Source organism: Cavia porcellus, unplaced genomic scaffold (assembly GCF_034190915.1).
Source record: "Cavia porcellus strain 051 isolate PalLab524CR breed Dunkin Hartley unplaced genomic scaffold, mCavPor4.1 scaffold_17, whole genome shotgun sequence".
NCBI lineage: Eukaryota > Metazoa > Chordata > Mammalia > Rodentia > Caviidae > Cavia > Cavia porcellus.
Window position 1 is genome coordinate 45371716 of NW_026947500.1, and position 17223 is coordinate 45388938.

The 17223-nt window shown below is 58.7% G+C and overlaps 1 protein-coding gene across 1 annotated transcript; it reads right to left on the reverse strand.

Annotated features, from left to right (window-relative positions):
* Positions 1-195: 195 nt before the first annotated feature.
* Positions 196-6337, reverse strand: Comp (cartilage oligomeric matrix protein). Its single transcript, XM_003465198.5, has 19 exons — positions 6188-6337; positions 5918-6003; positions 5692-5743; positions 5210-5379; positions 4518-4655; positions 4249-4323; positions 4016-4174; positions 3838-3942; positions 3539-3646; positions 3276-3435; positions 2794-2912; positions 2540-2592; positions 2269-2450; positions 1955-2133; positions 1786-1834; positions 1396-1592; positions 1092-1264; positions 396-535; positions 196-295 (listed from the first exon to the last, which is right to left on the reverse strand). Exons 1-19 carry the CDS (start codon positions 6264-6266, stop codon positions 249-251), a joined length of 2271 nt encoding a protein of 756 aa, XP_003465246.2. The 5' UTR covers positions 6267-6337; the 3' UTR covers positions 196-248.
* Between the last annotated feature and the right edge of the window lie 10886 nt (positions 6338-17223).

Below are 17223 nucleotides of genomic sequence, written 5' to 3' on the forward strand. Positions count from 1 at the left end.
CTGGGGCAGATCTGCAGTGGGAGTTGGGGGAGGGGTCCCAGATCATTCGAGACCAGGGCCCAGGCTGGGGATGCGGAGTAACTGGGGCAGTGGCTGACCTAGCAGCGTCCCAAAGCCAGGGCTGGACAGTGCCCAGCTGGACGCTGGCCCATGACGCAGGCACACCGCCTCCTACAGCACAGACCACAGCTGATGTCCCATACAGGCACACTTTATTGCCTCTGCCCCTCAGGTCCCCAACCTGGTCCCTAGGCCAGCTGCAGTCGCTGGGTCTCGTAGTCCTCTGGGATGGTGTCTGTGGGGGGAGGCGTGAGGGATTGCGCAGGTGAGGGTCTGCACAAGCCTGCTCGGCTCCAGGCCCCGCCCCCACCCCCCATCCTGTGTCCCTGCCTCACCATTGCAGCGGTAGCGCAGGTTGGCCCAGATGATGTTCTCCTGGGAGAAGCAGAAGACACCCAGCCGCCCGCCCCTCATGGTCGTGTCCAGGACCACGTTGCTGTCAGCTACCAACTCGGGGCCCTCGTAGAAGCGCACCCTGTGGACAGGGCACACTGAGGCGGGGTTCTGGCAGCCAGCCAGGAAGAGAGTCCCCCTTCCCCTCGGTGCTCACTGAGGTTGGCACTGAGGCCACAAGATTCCTGACTCAGTTTCCCTGGGAGAATGGATACAGAGGGCCTTGAGCACAGTACGTGCCAAGTGGGGCACCTAGGCACACAGCAGCACAGACTGGAGGCAGGTTCTAACTGAAGGTCCCCTAGGTGCTGGGTCCTCTTCAGTACACAGTGCGTCATGCCCAGGGCCAAGAAGCTTTTGCTTTTGTCTGATTTTTGGTGTTGAGGGCTGAACCCCAGGATACATGCTCCATCCCCTGGCCACGCTAGATGATCTCCTAAGTCACTGAGTTCTTCAGGCTGCCCTCAAACTTGGGATCTTCCTGCCTCAGCCTCTCAGAGTGCTGGGATCACAGGCGTGCCCCGTCATCATGCTGCAAAGCATTTCCATTTCACACATAAAGGGCTCTGAGACCCCTTTGTTGCCTGTAGCTGGGGTACAGCATAGGCAACCCCCAGCCACAGTGCCCGCAGCCCCACCTGATGTAGCCCACTTGTGGCCTGTGCTGCAGGAACCAGCGATAGGATGTTTTGTCCTTCCAGCCCACATTTCGAGGGTCCTTCCACAGCAGCCGGACCTGGGATGCCGTGTCACCTGTGTGCCACAGTGCGTTCCGCAGCTGCTCCCCGGGGCCTGTGGAGGACTTCACGGCCTGCCATGGTGCAGGAAACCAGGTCAGAGCCCCAGAACCTCTGAGGGAGGCTTTAGGGGGCCTTTGGGGAGAAACAGGGGTTTGGAGCCTGGGATAGGGAGCCATGATGGCATCAGGGTGGCGGGAGGGACCTTGAGCTGGATGCCCGGCTCCGCCACAGCACGGAAGGGGTTAGCCTGCCAGTAGGTCTGCTCCATCTGCTTCCACATGACCACATAGAAGCTCGAGCTGTCCTGGTAGCCAAAAATGAAGCCTGCGTAGTCATCGTCTGTGGCCGTGTTCACATGGAATGTGCCCTCGAAGTCCACCCCGTTGAAGGCCGTGTAGCCTATGTGGGTGGAGAGCAGTGGTGGCCTGGGTCCTGCCCTTCACCATCTGACTCCTCCTCCTGTTTCTAGACCCAGCCCACAGATGGCCACGCCCACATGGCACTGACCCCACCCCCAGAAACCACTAGCACAGGCCAACCTCAGACTCCACCAGCCTTCATGGCCCCTTTAGGTTCTGTCCCCTGAGCTCACCCACAGCCAGGCCGGGATCGCTGTTCATGGTCTGCACAATCTCCATCCCCTAACAAGGATGAAAAGGGGCTCAGATATGCCATGGGTGTCCTGTTCTTCCTGCCTCCCCACTTAGGCCTGCTGTGGGGTCCTGTGCAATCCCAGCCCCCAACCTGGGTCTGGCCCCCACCTGATTGAGCACCACCCAGTTGGGGTCAATCTGTGCATCACCCTCAGGGTCTAGCACAACCGTCTGGAAGGCCCGGAAGTCAGTGAGAGTGACTTCAGCATTCTCCGGACACACGTCAATCTGGTCTACCACCTTGTCAGCATCAAAGTCTCCCTGGCACTTGTCACCCACGCCGTCCCCTGAGAGGAAGTAAGAGACAGTCCTCACAGTGGGCTTAGCTCTGGCCACACCATGCCCCCAGGCCCACCCACCCACACCTGCAGCCACACCCACCCAGCACTGCCTACCCACAGCTGGCCCCACCCTTGTCATACTGTCTGCATCCCCCTGGTCCCGGTTGGGCACCAGGCGACAGTTGTCCCGACTATCAGGGACGCCATCGTTGTCATCATCGTCATCACAGGCATCGCCCTGACCATCATGGTCTGAGTCCTCCTGGGCACTGTTGGGCACTGTGGGACAGTTGTCCCTCGAGTCCTGGTGGCCATCTCCATCTCTAGAGTGGGTGTGGGACAAGGCGACAATGAGACACCCAGAAGGATGCACCAGGGCTGTCTAGAAGCCCATCCCAGGGTGCCTCCTTACTTGTCCTGGTCGCTGTCACAAGCATCTCCCACGAAGTCATGGTCCACATCCCTCTGGGGTGGGGCAGGAGAGGGGCCATATTCAGATCAGAGCAGAAGGGCTCAGACAACATCCACCCCCAGTGGCACAGCAAGGTCCTCTTGACCCCAGGGACCACCAGGCATCCTGGACTGGGAGGCTGTGGGTCTGGCTGGTGGGTGGGTGCTCTGTGCCGGGATGGGGCTCAGCCAAAGCCAGAGGCCGCCCACAGTCACCTGGTCGGGGTTGTCCTTCTGAGGACAGTTGTCACAGGCATCCCCTATGCCATCGCCATCACTGTCCTTCTGGTCTGAGTTGGGAACCCTGGGACAGTTATCTACCTCGTTGCGGATCCCTGCAGGAACCAGGGGGATGAGACGGGGACCCAGGGCCAGCCTGGGACATAGGGCAGCCCTGGGAGCCTCAGCAATGGAGCCGGGGGTCAGCCTCCCTCCCTGTGTACCCAAACCGGGTACCCAGTCATGGCCTCCCAAGGCCCGTGGGAAAAGCAGCAGAACCTGGCCTGCAGCCCTGGACAAGGGGCACCTCCCCCTCCTCCAAAGGCCCTGCCACTCCCATTCTCCTCCCTCCTCAACTTCCTAGGGACCAAGTCCCATTTTTAAATCCCCAGCCAGAGGGGTCCAGGACCCAGAGTGCCCCGGTGAGCTCATCCACCGGGCTTCCAAAACCCACTAAGCTCCAGCCCAGCCGCGCTCACGGTCGCCGTCGATGTCGTCATCACAGGCGTCACCCCGGCCATCTCGGTCTGTGTCCTTCTGGTCATCGTTCTTCTGGGACCTGCAGTTGTCGCATGCATCGCCCCACTTGTCGTTGTCCGTGTTCCGCTGGTCTGGGTTGCGCACCAAGGGGCAGTTGTCCTGGAGGTCAGGGCGGGGGAGGGGTAGAGATCTGCAGACCAGGCCCCCAGTGGAATGCCCACCGGCCACGCCCGTCTCGACTAGAACCCGCCCACGGCCTTACCTCCTCATTGGGGACCCCGTCCCCATCTGCATCCGGGTCGCACGCGTCTCCGATGCCATCGCGGTCCACATCCTCCTGCCCTGAGTTGGGTACTGTAACGCAGTTGTCCTGGGAGTGGTTGGGAACCGGTGGCATAAGGGCGTGACCTTCAGCACCACCCAAGTGTTACTAAGCCACGTCCTCATGCCACATCAAGCCCTCGGGTCTCCAAAATGAAGCCCTAGTCTATTAAGCCACGCCCATTCTCCAAGTCACGCCCACCGTCTCCCAAGCCACTCCCCCACCTCGACCCCACTCACCTTCCGGCACTGGCGCTCAGGGCAGCGCAGTTTCTCGTCGGGGAAGCCGTCCAGGTCGGTGTCGCGCCCGCAGACGAGTCCGTTGCCAGCCCAGCCGACGGCGCACTGCGGGGAGGGTGAGTTGGTGCCCAGGCTGGCCGCTCCCCCGGCTCTTCGCCCCTCCCGCGCCCGCACTCACCACGCAGGCGCGCGAGCCGTCGCGCTCTAGGACGCAGTGCGCTTTCTCGTGGCACGGGCTGGGCGTCCCGTCCGGGCAGAGGCGCTGCGCGCGCCGTTGGCAGCCGGACACCTGGTCGCCTACGAAACCAGGCTGGCACGGGCCGCACTGGAAGGAGCCCTGCGCCCGGCAGCTGTCAGCGCGCTGCGGGCCCGGGGCCCCTGCCCGCCACCCCCTACCCCTTCCCACCTTACCCGGGTGTTGATGCACAGGGAGTTGGGGACGCAGTTGTGCTGCCCCGTCTCACACTCGTCGATGTCCGTGCAGACCTAGAGGAGGGGACGCAGGGATCACACTCCCACCTCCCACCCCATCCGCACCTCCTGCGCGCGTGTCTCTCTGGACCCTGCTCCAGCCCTGATTGGCCCCAGAGCTGTCCCCAGCCCTCCCACCCAGTGGAGCGAGGCTGGACCGAGACGTTCCCCACTTCCCACCTCTGAGAAGGGGCACCCGCACCCCTCACCTGCTTGTTTGCCTTGGCGAAAGCCAGGCCTACACCCTCGTGCGTAGGCCCGTTGAAACCGGGCGGGCAGGGCTCGCAGCGGAAGCCGGGACTGGTGTTGACGCAGCGGACGCGGGGGAAGCAGGGGTGGGCGTTGCACTGGGGACAGATTCGGGGATCAGAGCGCGCGGGCTGCACCCCGAGAGCCACCCCCTTCCGGTTTCCGGAATTTGGAGAGTTCAAGAGCCTCAGTCAGGCCTCGGGTGGGAGCTTTACTAGAGCAGCTCCGGGTGGGAGGGAGGCGACCAGCCTTGGGGGTGCGGAAAGTGGGCGCCCTGGGAGGGCCGTTCCTTTAGGGGCGGGGTGCTGAGTTTGCTGGGCGTGCATCCCCGGCCCAGGGAGGAAGCGGACGCCCCGGAGAGCGCGCCAGGCGGCGGCGGGGCGGTGGAGTCAGGCGCCCCTCGGCGGGGGAAGGCTGGTTGGGGTGGGGGACCCCGGGCATTGAAGGGGGTCGCCGGGGCGGTGAGGAATCTTGCGAATGGTCGTCACTGGCAGCAGGGGAGTGCGGTGGGGCAGGCGTCACGGGTGGTGACAGAGGTGGTCCTAATGGGCGCCCCCCGGCGGCGGGGGGGCCCCCAGGGGAGGCAGCGGTCGTCAGGATGGCGGGAGGTTGTTGGGAAGAAGGCGGAGGGGAGACTCTGGAGCCCGCGCACCTCATTAACGTCGGTGCAGTGTGAGCCGTTGCCCGTGAAGCCCTCGGGACAGGGCCCGCAGCGCGCGCCGCTCGCTGTCTCGGTGCAGACCACGCCCGGGAAGCAGGAGCCCGGCGCGCACAGTGACAGGGGCCGCACGGTCAAGCCCGGTGTCCGCGCGGGCTGCATCCCTGAGGGGCGGGGCGGGGCGGGGCGGGGGGGGGCTCGTGACTATGCCCATGGGCGTGACCTCGTCCCTGGCGGGGCGGGACCTGGAGAGGCCACGCCCCAGGGCTGTAGTGGCCAGGCAGGGAGGGGTCATGAGCTCCCAGTGCTCCAGTCCCGGAGTCTCCACCACCTCCTCCGTCCCTCTGCACACCGCTTCCCCACATCTGTGCCCGCTTTCCGCGTCCTCCTCCCCAGCACACTCGCTCCCTGCCTCCCGCCGGCCCAGGCTCCCCGGCCGCTCACACCCCGCCCTACCCCCACCCCCGCACGCTCACCGCACGCGTCGCACTCCATCACCGTGTTCTTCAGGAACGTGATTTCCTTGACCTGCGTGAGACCGGGTCAGCGGGGCCAGCCCCGGCCTGGTCTCTGTCCTTCTCCCGGCCCTGCGACCCTCGCTCCTAGGACCCGGTCCCCCACCGTACGCGCTTCCCTTCCAGCACCCCCTCACCCTCCCCACGCGCCCCTACAGGCCCCAGCACCTGCACCCCACGCCCGCACCTGCTGCCTAAGCAGCTCCCGCACTTCCCGCAGCGCCGCGTTGGTGTCCTGCAGCTCCCGAAGCATCTGCGGGCCCAGATCTCCACCTGTGGGCCAGGGAGCAGCGGCGGCATCAGTCCGAGTCCCCCAGCACAGCCTCACCCGCCCAAATGCCCAGCCTTAGCCTTGCCCCTGCTCTCCGAACCCCACGCCCTGCGATCGTCCTTCATCGAGCCCAGTGGAGATGGCACCCCGGCCTCCCCAAGGTCCCCGGTGTTCCCAGTCCCTTACCAAGCAGGACCTGGCCCTGGCCTGCCGTGCCCAGGAAGCCTAGAGTGAGCAGCAGAACACAGGCGGCAGTGTGGGCCATGGCAGGGATGCGGGATGAGGGGCACTTCAGCTCCCGAGGCCGGGTGGTGGCGCCTATTTATGTCTAGGACTCCAGGCCCTGCCCAGCCCACCACAAGGTAAACAGATGGTGCTGCTGTGCTGTCCAGGCCGCACCCCCGGGGCGGAGGGGACACTGCAGGGCTGGGGGGGCCAGGACCAGAACCAGGACCAGGGGTGACTCGGCCCCCTCCCCACATTGTCTCTCTTGTTCATTGTGTGCAGCCTGAGATGTTGTAGCCCCACAGGTGGCTTCCCCAGGATGGCCCACACTTGCCATCCCAGCACTCTGGGAGGCTAAGCCAGGAGGAAGGCAAATCTAGCCCAGCCTGGGAAACTTAGCAGCTTGGTGAGACCCCGTCTCAAAATAAAATATAAAAAAGAGCTGGGGATGATATAACTCAGAGGAGATCCCTGCTGCATCCCACATGCTTGCAGAGCCTGGCACTCAGGAGGTCCTGAGCCACCCTGAGTGTGGTGGCCGTGGGATTCTGGCAGGTGATGGGACTCTGTGCCTCAGTTTCCCCCCAGCACAGTGGAAGTGACAGCACCTCTGCTGATTATTCTGGAGGGGTATAAGGGGGGGATTCAGCCCTCTGCCTCACCTGAAGGGGGTGCTCCTGGCCCCCCACTTTGACAACTTCCAAGTGGCCCCCCAGCCTGGAAGTGCCCCCTCCCTGGGGTCATTCTTTGGTGGATGCAGCCGCAGGATTGCCCAGGGCCCCAGGTGGTTGGGGTGTTAGCTCTGCTGAAGGGCGGCTGCAGCGGATGGAAGCCCAGACAGCCTGTGGCTTCTGTTCCTCCCAGCAGCTTGCAGCGCAGAGTGGGAGCAGCCTGCAATAAAAATAAAACTCACTGCTGATCAGGAAAATCTCCCCTGCTCTGTTTCTGGGCTGTGAAGTACCTTGGCTTCCCATAGCCTGTTAACCCTCTCACTCCCACCCTCCAGCACCCAGGGGCATCCTGTATTCTCCAGACAGGGAAACTGAGGCCATGGAAGGGTAAGGGACTGGCCCAAGGCCGCCCCATGTGGCAGAAGTGATCCCCAGAGTCGACAAGACCTGCTCTCTCCGGAGAACACTCAGATGTGGAGAAATCGCTGTGGGCTTCCTGGAGGAGGCGGAGGCAGGAGCTATACTGGGAGATGTATGAGACATAGTTGGGGCCCCAGAGGGTGACTTGTGGGGGAAGGGAGAGGACGGAAGGGTGGCACCAATATCTCAGGGCCTAGAGAAGAGAGGAGGAGAAGCCACAGGAAGGCAGTGCCATGGCACCCGTTCATGTTGTGCTCTGAGGGCCATAGGCAGCCACGGAGTGTGAGAGGCTGCCCCACCCAGGATTTTTCCGTGAGCCCCAAACCCCCAGAGTGCCCTCTCCACTGCCGCCACCGCAGCCATGAGCTCACCTCCTGTTTTCCTGGGGCCAGCGCCAGGCCTCCCTGTGCCCCGTGTGTGCCTGCCGCAGCTGGGACAGGCGCCGAGCTCAGGCTGGGCACACATGGCTTCCACTGTGGCTGGACTAGGGGATATGGGGGGCAGCAACCCAGACAGAGGGAACCTTAAGAATGTCACAGCACACAGCCTGAGCAGCAGGGCCCCAGAGGGCCAGGTGTAGATCTAGACCCTGGATCTCACCTGACCTGCAGGCCACCTTCCAGGTGAGGTCCCACCCCACAAAGGGCACACCACAACTGGACTGGTATCCCACCGCTGTAGCCGTCTTTCTGGCCTTTCCCACACCTTTACAGCTTCCTCTGTCCCCCAAGGGGCAGTTCTGATGTCCCCCACCTCCGAGAAGTCCCCCTTAAGCCCCAGTTCCATGCAGAAAATGTAGCCAGCATGACCCTGTGGGCCCACCCTGACCCCAGCAGCTCAGGTTCTCTATGGTCCCTTTGAGGGACCTGGGCCAGCCCAGAAAGGACAGGCTGAGAAGTTTGGGCAACATGGATCACCCCTAGGAATAGCGTAACCCTGTCACTATTATAATCTGTGTCCCCACTACTATTCATAATAGTAACCCCTCAGGGCCCTAGGAAATCTGGCTGCAAATATCATGTGAGCACAGCCACGCTGTGTGACCATGAGCAAGTTGCCTCCCCTCTCTGTGCTCTGCTTTCCTCACCTATAAAAAGGGTGACTGTGGCCAGGCCTGAATGTGGGAGCCACAGGCCCCTGTCCATCAGGCTACATGATACAGAATTAGACTGGAGCATGTCTTGGGTGTTTGTGTTCTGTGCAGTGAGAAGCCAGGGTCAGTCCTGGAGTGGGTGGGACAGCCCTCCTGGACCTGGTGGCAGGAACAAGACTACACACGCTGGCCAACCTGGCCCTGAGAACGGGCGCCTCTGGGCCTCTGGCAGCCACCCAAGCCACCCCCTTCCCGCCCTGCCAGGTTTAGTGGTTCCAGGAGCCCGGCCAGCCTGGGGCCCAGGGCCCTTCCTGGCAGCCACCTTGGTCCAGGAGACATGTGGTGCTTGGGCCCTGCCCCTGCCAGTGCCTCCCCATCCAATGGTGAATCCCAGGCAAAGTATGCTGGGCCTGGCCAGCCAGGGCTGTGGAATCCATTAAGTGTGGGCACAGCAGCAGGACCCAGCCTTCCTGGCATGGACACTGGACTCTGCTTTCCTGGGGCACCCCAGAGCCCCTTCCCCTTCTATCTCAGCCCCCTGGGGTGACGGCAAAGGGAACCGATAACAATAAATATGAGGGCTACAATTTTACTGAGCAAGAGCCAAATACCCTGAGCTTTGCCACAGGGCTTGAGTGACTTCTCTGTCTCCTCCTCCTGGAGCCCTGGAGCCCGAGGATCTGTGACCACAAGGGGCAGCAGGAACAGTGAGGAAGGAGTTCATTTCTGGCACCCTGGACTTGAGTCCCCATCTGAGCTCTGCTGTGTGACCTGAGCATGTCACTCAACTTTTTCTGTGCTTCAGTATCTTCCCTTTTTCCATGTCCTTTTCTTCTGGTTGTTTGGTGACAGAGAAGAAACTGCAGGGGCAGCCTCGGTTGGCAGGGACCTAGGGCTCTCAATGGGTGGCCACACCCCTCCTGGCAATCCAAGGACAGCTGTGGGACACAGGACACCCCCTTTCCCTCTCTGCCTCCTGACACACAGAACAGAGGTGCTTCTGTCCTGAAGGAGGAGGAGGCCAGAAAGCCGGAGCTGCCCACAGCCCGGCAGCAGGCAGCTTCGAAGCCCAGGTGCGGTAGGCCCTTGCCTAGTAAGCCTGGGGACCTCGCTTCCAGCCACACAGCAACAACCAAGGTCACAGGAAGGGCCCCAGGGCCACCTCCTGAAAAGGGCTAATCAGTGTTTGTTGATGGGCTGTATAAGATCAAACCCTATCCCCACCAGACCTGACCCTGTGGCACCAGGCCATGGCTCAGGGAGCAGAAGGTACATGCAGCGTTTGTGGGATGTGGGGTGGGGTCTCAGCAGGAGCATCACAGAGGGGCTGCAGGGACACAGATGCCATACCTGCCCTGGCAGGTGCCAGCAGGGAGGGAGGATCGGGAAGCAGGTGCAGAGCTGGGTTCTGCAGGCCTCTGAGGCCCTACCTCTTCACACAGCAGGGACCACTCTCCCACTGCCCATACCCCACAGTGACCTCTCCACAGCTCCACGGTGCCGAGTTCTGGACCCTGCATGGGGACTGATGGGGCCATGTGCCACATGGGCACCTCCTGTGGGCAAATGGGCTGAAGGGATGCATTAAGGGTGACGGGTGGGTGGATGGGTGGGTGGGTACACGGGTGGACAAAGAAGTGGATGGATGTCCCGATGCAGGGATGGTGGGCAGTCAGATCCACCTGGAAGTTCTGCTGTGTGGCAGCCCCAGGCAGAGGTCACTGCCCGAAGATCATGACAGTGAAGGCCATGCGCACAGTGGGCTCTTTCTCTGTGCCTCCTCTGTGATCCAGGCGAGGGCCCCTCCTGCCTTGCGGCCTCTGCACATGCCTGCTGTCCTAGCCTCCTGGCCACTCGGGGAGGGAGAGGCCACCCCAACCCTCCAAGAGCAGCCCAGCCATGGCCACCACCACAGGGAGTCTGGGAGAGGGCCGTGGCCATGGTGCTCTCAGCTGATGGCCTTGCTGCTGTTGACCACAGGTGCAGCACGGTCCCCGGGGAACCCACACACTGACCACAGGGTTCCTTGGCCCGAGAGACCCCAGAGCATGACGCTGGGCTTTGAAGAACCCAGGGCTCACGGGCGCAGAAAGGGTACCGCTTCTACCTGGGCCGCAGTGGACAGAGTTTGGCCCCTCTTGCCCTCCCCGCCTGCCAGCTACAGACCAGGGCCCAGCCTGGCAGCCCACCCGGGCCCCGGACGGGACACCCAGTGCTCAGCAACCAGCGGGAAGAAGAATCAATTGGCTGCCTCCAGTCCGCGTCCTCTGCAGCTCAGGGAGCGACGGAGTGTGGGGCGACTCTGACTCCACAGACCCTGCAGACTCTGCAGAGAGGGGAAACTGAGGCCCAACGAAAATAGGTGGCCCCCAGGCCTGGCACAGGCTCAGATGTTGGTGAAACAGGGGAGCCAGGCCTGCTCACCTCCGCAGCTGGGGTGCAGACTGACCCCACGCAGCACCCCCTGGAGACCCGAGGCAGCCGGCCTTCAGGTGCCACGGGATTCAACCGCCCTCCTCTCCCTGGGCTTTCCAGGAATCCCTCCTCTCACAAGGCAGAGGTGCTCGCTCCAAGGGTGCATGCAGTGTCCAGAGCTCTCTCTGTTCTGGGGTTTTCTCATCTGGGGTGGCCTCCCCGCTGCTCCCAGGCCCTTTGGACACAGTCTAGCTGTGTAGCCCACAGTGGCCTTGAACTCATGGTGCTATCCTCCTGCCTCAGCCTCCTGAGTGCCGGATGACAGGCCTGTGCCTCCATGCCCAGCTACACCTCATTTTTTACTGTTTATTATGAGACAGGATCTTGCTAAATTATTAGGCTGCCGAGGTTGGACTTGAAGTTGCAATCTTCCTGCCTCAGCCTCCTAAGTAGTTGGCTTTACAGCTCTGGGTCTCCTTGCCTGGCTCTGAGGTGGTCTCCTGCAGAGGCCTATATATAAATATGGATGGATAGATAGATTTTTGGTACATTTTAGGTTTACATCTTGATCACATTCATCATAGGGACTTTGTACCTGTACTTGATATATCTTTCCTTTTTTTTTTTTTTTGTACCGGGGATCGGACTTATGACCTTGCACTTGCCAGGCAGATGCTCATGCTGCTGAGCTAAATCCCCGGCCCATACATGGTATATCTTTTTTTGTTGTTGTTTTTTATCAGTACCAGGGATCGAACTCACGACTGCCTGCTTGCAAGGCAGACGATTATGCCGCTGAGCTAAATCCCCAGCCCCTTATCTTGCATCTTCTTTTTTTCCCACTCTTCGCTTATTTGTTTGTTTGTTTATTTATTTATTTATTTTTATTGTGCTTTTGAGACAGGGTCCCACTGAGCCGTTCAGGCTGGCCTGGAGTTCACTTTCAGGCCCAGGCTGGCCTCAGACTCCCAGCCACCCTCCTGACTCAGCCTGTGAGTGCTAGGATTACAGGTGTGCACCACCATGCTTGGCTTCCCCTCCTTATTTATAAAAGCTCTGTTTCCATTTATTCCTTCTATTCTTTTTTCTTTGTCTCTCCCTTCCTTTCCTCCTTTCTTCCCTTTCCCCTTTGAACATTTTCTTCCCATTTTCCAATACACATTACACATTTTGGCCCTTACTTACACTTTTGATTTCTCACAGCAGATAAACAATGTGGTATTTATACTCATGTGTCTGATTTGTTTCATTTAAGAGTAGTGTCTCAGGGCTGAGAATTTAGCTCAGCAGTATAAGTGCCTGCCTGGCAAGTGCAAAGTTGTGAGTTTGATCCCCGGTACCAAAAAAAAAAAAAAAAATGTAAAGTCTCAAGGTGCATCCATTTACATAAAAATGTCTCAAGTTTATCCTTTACAGCTTCATGGTACTCCATTGTACAACAAAATCACATCTTTACCCATTCCTTGATTGATGGGCATTTTGATGGTTTCCAAGATTTAGCTATTGCAAAGTGTGCTCCCATAAACATGGATATACATAGGGCCAGAAATTTAGATCAGTGGCTTAACTGCCTGGTTGGCAAGCACAAAGTTATGAGTTCAATCCCTGGCACCAAAAAACAAAAAAGTAGTGCACATAAATCACTGTGGTATGATGTTTTAATTTTTCTGGGAAGGTACCCAGAAGGAGAATTGCTGGTTCGAATGCAACCTGTAGTCCTAGTTTTTAAAGGAATCTCCACCCAGATTTCTACAGTGGTTGCACAGTCTACACTCCCACCAACAGTGCAGAAAGGTTCCTTTTTCCCCACAGCCCCACTAGCATTTGTTATTGGTTGATTTCTTGATGGCAGCCATTCTGTCTGGAGGGAGCTGGGAGCGCAGTGTGGTTTTCATTTGCATTTCTCTAATGACCAGTGATGCCGAACATTTTTTCATGTATTTATTTGCTGTTTGTATCTCTTCATCTGAGACGTCTTTACTCATTTTAGATGCCCATTTTTGGAGTAGGCCTTTAAATTTGGGGAAGTCTGATGTTTTTGAGTTCTTTATATGTTCTAGATAGAAGTCGTCTGAGCAATGGCTAATAAAATTTTTTCACACACAGTGGCTTGTCTTTTCACTGTTGATGATTTCTTCGTGGTGCAAAAGCTTTTTAACAAGATGAGATCTCAGTCATTTATTCTTTGTGATAGTTCTTGTGCCATCCAGGTTTTGTTCATAAAGTCTCTACCTACCCCTAAGTCTTGAAGATTTCTACCTACTTTCTCTTCCTGTAGACCTAGTGTTTCTGTTTTAATATTGAAATATTTGATCCATTTTGACTTTGGTTTAATGCATGGTGCTAGACATGGCTCTAGTTTTAGTCTGCGAAATGTGGAGGCCAGTTTTCCAGCACCATTTATTAAAGAGGCTGTCTTGTTTGGCCCCTTTGTCAGACAAGGTGGTTGAGTGTGTTTGTCATTGGGTCTGCAACTTCTAACCTGTTCCACTGGCCCTCATATCTATTTTTTCCCCCAATACCATGCTGATTTGATCACAGTAGCTTTGTAGTATAATTTCAAGTCAGGGATTGTGATGCCTCCTGCCTTGCCTTTATTGCTTAGAATTGCCTTTGCTATTGTAGGTCTCTTCTAGTTCCAGATGAATTTTAGAAATGCCTTCTCTATTTCTGTGAGGGATCCTGATGGCATTTAGATCAGGATTGCATTAAATCTGTATAGCAATTTTGGGAGCATGGCTGTTTTCACTGTATCGGTTCTCCCTACCCAAGAACAAGGGATAGCTTCCCATTTTCTGATATCCAGAAGCCTAGATTTGTGCCTCTCTGGTCAGCTGTCTTGTTCCTTGGGGTAGCACTGAGACCCCATAGTCCTGGGTTTGAATGTCCCAGACCACTGTGCCCTGGGAACATCTTTCTTCTGATTGGTCCAGCGAAGATATCAGGGCTGGTTCTCATTGGCCCAGCTCAGGTCCCATGGACATACCTGAACCAATCACAGTGGTTACTGAGTGGAGGGCTTGGATTAGCCAGTCCTTGTTCTAACCAGGCCTGGAGGCTGCAGTGGTGGGGCCAGTTCTTGGCTACACCTTCTCCAGACTGGGTCTCCACCCAGCTCCTGCCTCATCGACCCTCCTGACCCTGGAGGCAGGGCTGTAGCAGGTCTCAGGGAGACCCTGGCAGGGACTGGCTCCCATCTGTACCCACTACACTGAAGGCCACCTCGCTGCCTAGGGCAGTAACTGATGGCTCTGGCACCTCCCTGCTTCCCTGGCCTCCTGACCTTCCTGGGTACCAGGCAACTGGAGCATCACAAGGAAACAGTCTTGCTGGCCTAGCGCCCCCGCCATGCTGTTCTTTCCAGCAGGCTGCCATGGCTGGAGGTGCCAAGCGCTGGCAAGGTCACTGGCTGGGACACTGCTCCAGGGACGTTCACCTGTGCGTCTGTGTACAAGCCCCCAGGCTCCCTGGGGTGTGGAAAGGAAGCCCATGAAGAATCCCAGGGAACAGCTCTGAGACTGGGGAGGAATGACCTAGAGCTGGAAGTCCAGAGATGGCAGGACACTGGCTCAGGGTCACACAGCACACACAGGGTGGGTCTGACTCCAACCTCCAATGTCCTGGTTTTCTGGGATTTTTGTTTCCCTTCCTCCTCCACCCCTGGCCTTAGGGCTTGAACTCAGGCCCTTCCTGTTGAGCTACAGCCCCTTTTGCTGTTTTTTATTTTTATTCTCATGCTGTACCCTGCACATAGAAACAGTCCCCTCACCCCCTGGCCTCCTGACCCCGGCCCAGCACCTGCCCAGACCCAATGCCTCGGCCGCAGACTGTGGGTGGAGGAGCCTGTTTCTGCCGCCTGCTACTGGGATTCAAGCCCTGGTCAGTGCAGCTGCTGCTATTTCTTTAACCTTTGCAATCTTGGCCAGGCTGAAGCTGTCTGTCCCCACCCAGCTGGGCTGTGGCCGCCCCAAGCCACATCTGGCTGGCTCAGCTCCGACCTGCTCGGATCCAGCAAGGATCAAGAGACCCCTTCCAGTTGGCACAGAGGTTGGGGGTCTGGCCCCTCAGCACCACCTCGAAGAGTCCCCCTCTCAGTCAACAATCCCACCATCCCTCCAGGGTGGCTCCTCACTTTTCCTCCAACAACCACACCCTTTCCTATCCCAGGGCCTTTGCATGAGCCCCCTCTCTGGAATCTTCCTCCTCCAGACAGGGCTCCTTCTGTCTCTCAGGTCTTAATTTGGACAGGGTCATTCCAGGAGGCCCCACCCAGCCCCTGAGCAGACAGCTTCACCCAAGCGCTGGGTTTCTTTCTCCCAAAGGCTTCACTCTTAGACATTATCTTCTTTGTAGGGTTCTCACGAGACTGGGACTCATGCAGTTCACAGGAGACTGACATGCCACCATAGTCTGGACAGTGTCCTCTGGGACAGAGAGACCTACCAGCCCCAGTGACAAGGTCTGAGACTCATCTGTACCTGCAACTCCCCCAACACTAACCAGGATTTATAACTCAGAACTTTGCCCTGAATCAGTGCCAGGGTGGAGCTGGGGAGCCATTCAGCGGTGAGAGCTCGGGAGACTGGGTTCCGTCCCTGGCACACACAGAGTGGCTGGAGGCATGATGGGGGGACACATAGGCAGGCTGGGGGGACTCACAAGAAGCGAGTGAAGATCAGCCGCACATGCTGGGCGTGAGGTGGGGGTAGCGAGGATAAATGCTTGGGGGTGGCCAAGAACCAGGCAGTGTTCCTGGAACTACGTGTGCCGTGCCCCAGGTCACGAGGGAGAGGGCCAGACAGGCCGGCAGGGTCTGGAACAGCGGGAGTTGGACTCTGTCCCGGAGCACTGGGGAGCCACGGGTGGTGCGTGAGCAGAGGCCCCTTGGGGAGCCGCCTGACGCAGTTTTATGGGAATTCCTGTGGACGCCTGTCCCGGGATGGCCGGGCCACCCGCCATCCTGGCTACCGCAGGGCTCAGGGAGGTCCTTTGTCCATGGGACCTGCCCAGTCCCACCGGCCCCAGCCCCTAGGAAGACCAGGTCCCCCACCCTCACACCTCATCAGCCTGGAATTTCCCCCCTTGCTGCCAGTGCCTTCGGGAACACATAAAGGACCAGGTTTCCGTCTGAGCCGGGCTGTTTTACGGCTGATGAGCCGGGCCGAAAGCAGAGTGGAAAGGCCGAGTCACGCTACTGATCTCCTGCCCAGCTGGGCCCAGCCCCATGCCTCCTGCTGAGCCCCGGCCCCGGCCCTCTGACCCCAACGGGGTCCATGCAGACCCAGGCGTGGAGCTGAGGCTGCGTCCTACAGCCGCCTGGCTTCTGCCTTGTCGGGGGCTGGACTCAGTGCCCTGGGCCCCAGAGCAGCCAGAGGGCGGCAGGTGGCCTCCAGTGACACTCCTGTCCCTCCAGGGCTGAGGACGGGGCTGGGGAGAGGACCTGCTCACCCCAAATGGTAAAAGGGAGCCAGCAAGCAGCTACCAGTGTCCTCTGTTGGGTTCCAGAGCAGGTCCAACCTCACAAAAGAGCCCTGGTCCCCCCAGCCATCCTGCCTGTCCCATCCCTTGCCTAACTGGCAGCCACCAATCTGCTTTCTGTCTCTGTGGATTCCCTGTGCTGGATGTCTCATGTTAACATGGTCACACACTGTGTGGCCTTGCATACCCAGCTTCTGTCACTGAGCAGCAAGTTGCGGCATGTAGCAAATCCCCATTTCTTTTTAGTGGTCAAGTAATATTCCACCATGTGAATGGCCCACCTTGTCTGTATCCATCGTTGGCTGATGGGCACCTGGCTGGCTTTCAACTTTCAGCTGTTGGTAACAGTACTGCTGTTACCATTCATGCACAAGGATTTGTTTGAAACCATCTTCAATTCTTGGGGTGTGTACCCCTAGCAGAAGTGTGGGGTCACATGCCGACTTAAAGTGTACCTTTCTGAGGAACTATCTCCTTCTGAAAATTGCATAAAGTGGATGTGGTGATGCATATGACTGTGGGCCCAGCTACTCTGGAGGCTGAGGCAGGAGGCTGACAAGCACAAACCCAGCTTGGGCAACTGAATGACTTAACAAGACACAGGAAATAGATCAGAAACAGACTGGGGTTGCAGCTCAGGTGAGCATGTGCCTGGCTGCCTAAGGCCTTGGGCTTCACCCCAACGGGGTGAAACTCGGAGACTGACCCCTGCCTGCGGGGAGACTGCCTCTGCCAAGTGGAGGGGAGGCCCAGAGATTGTCACAGATCACAGGGACGACCCTGCTGACCACCCACTTCTGTCCAGGGCTCGAACATGACAGGCTTCTGGAGGGGAGAGAATCAACACCTGCTGTCTCAGCCATGGGCTGGAGGTAACTCACTCCCCTCCCCCATTGCTCCAATCTCTTTTTGGTGCCAGG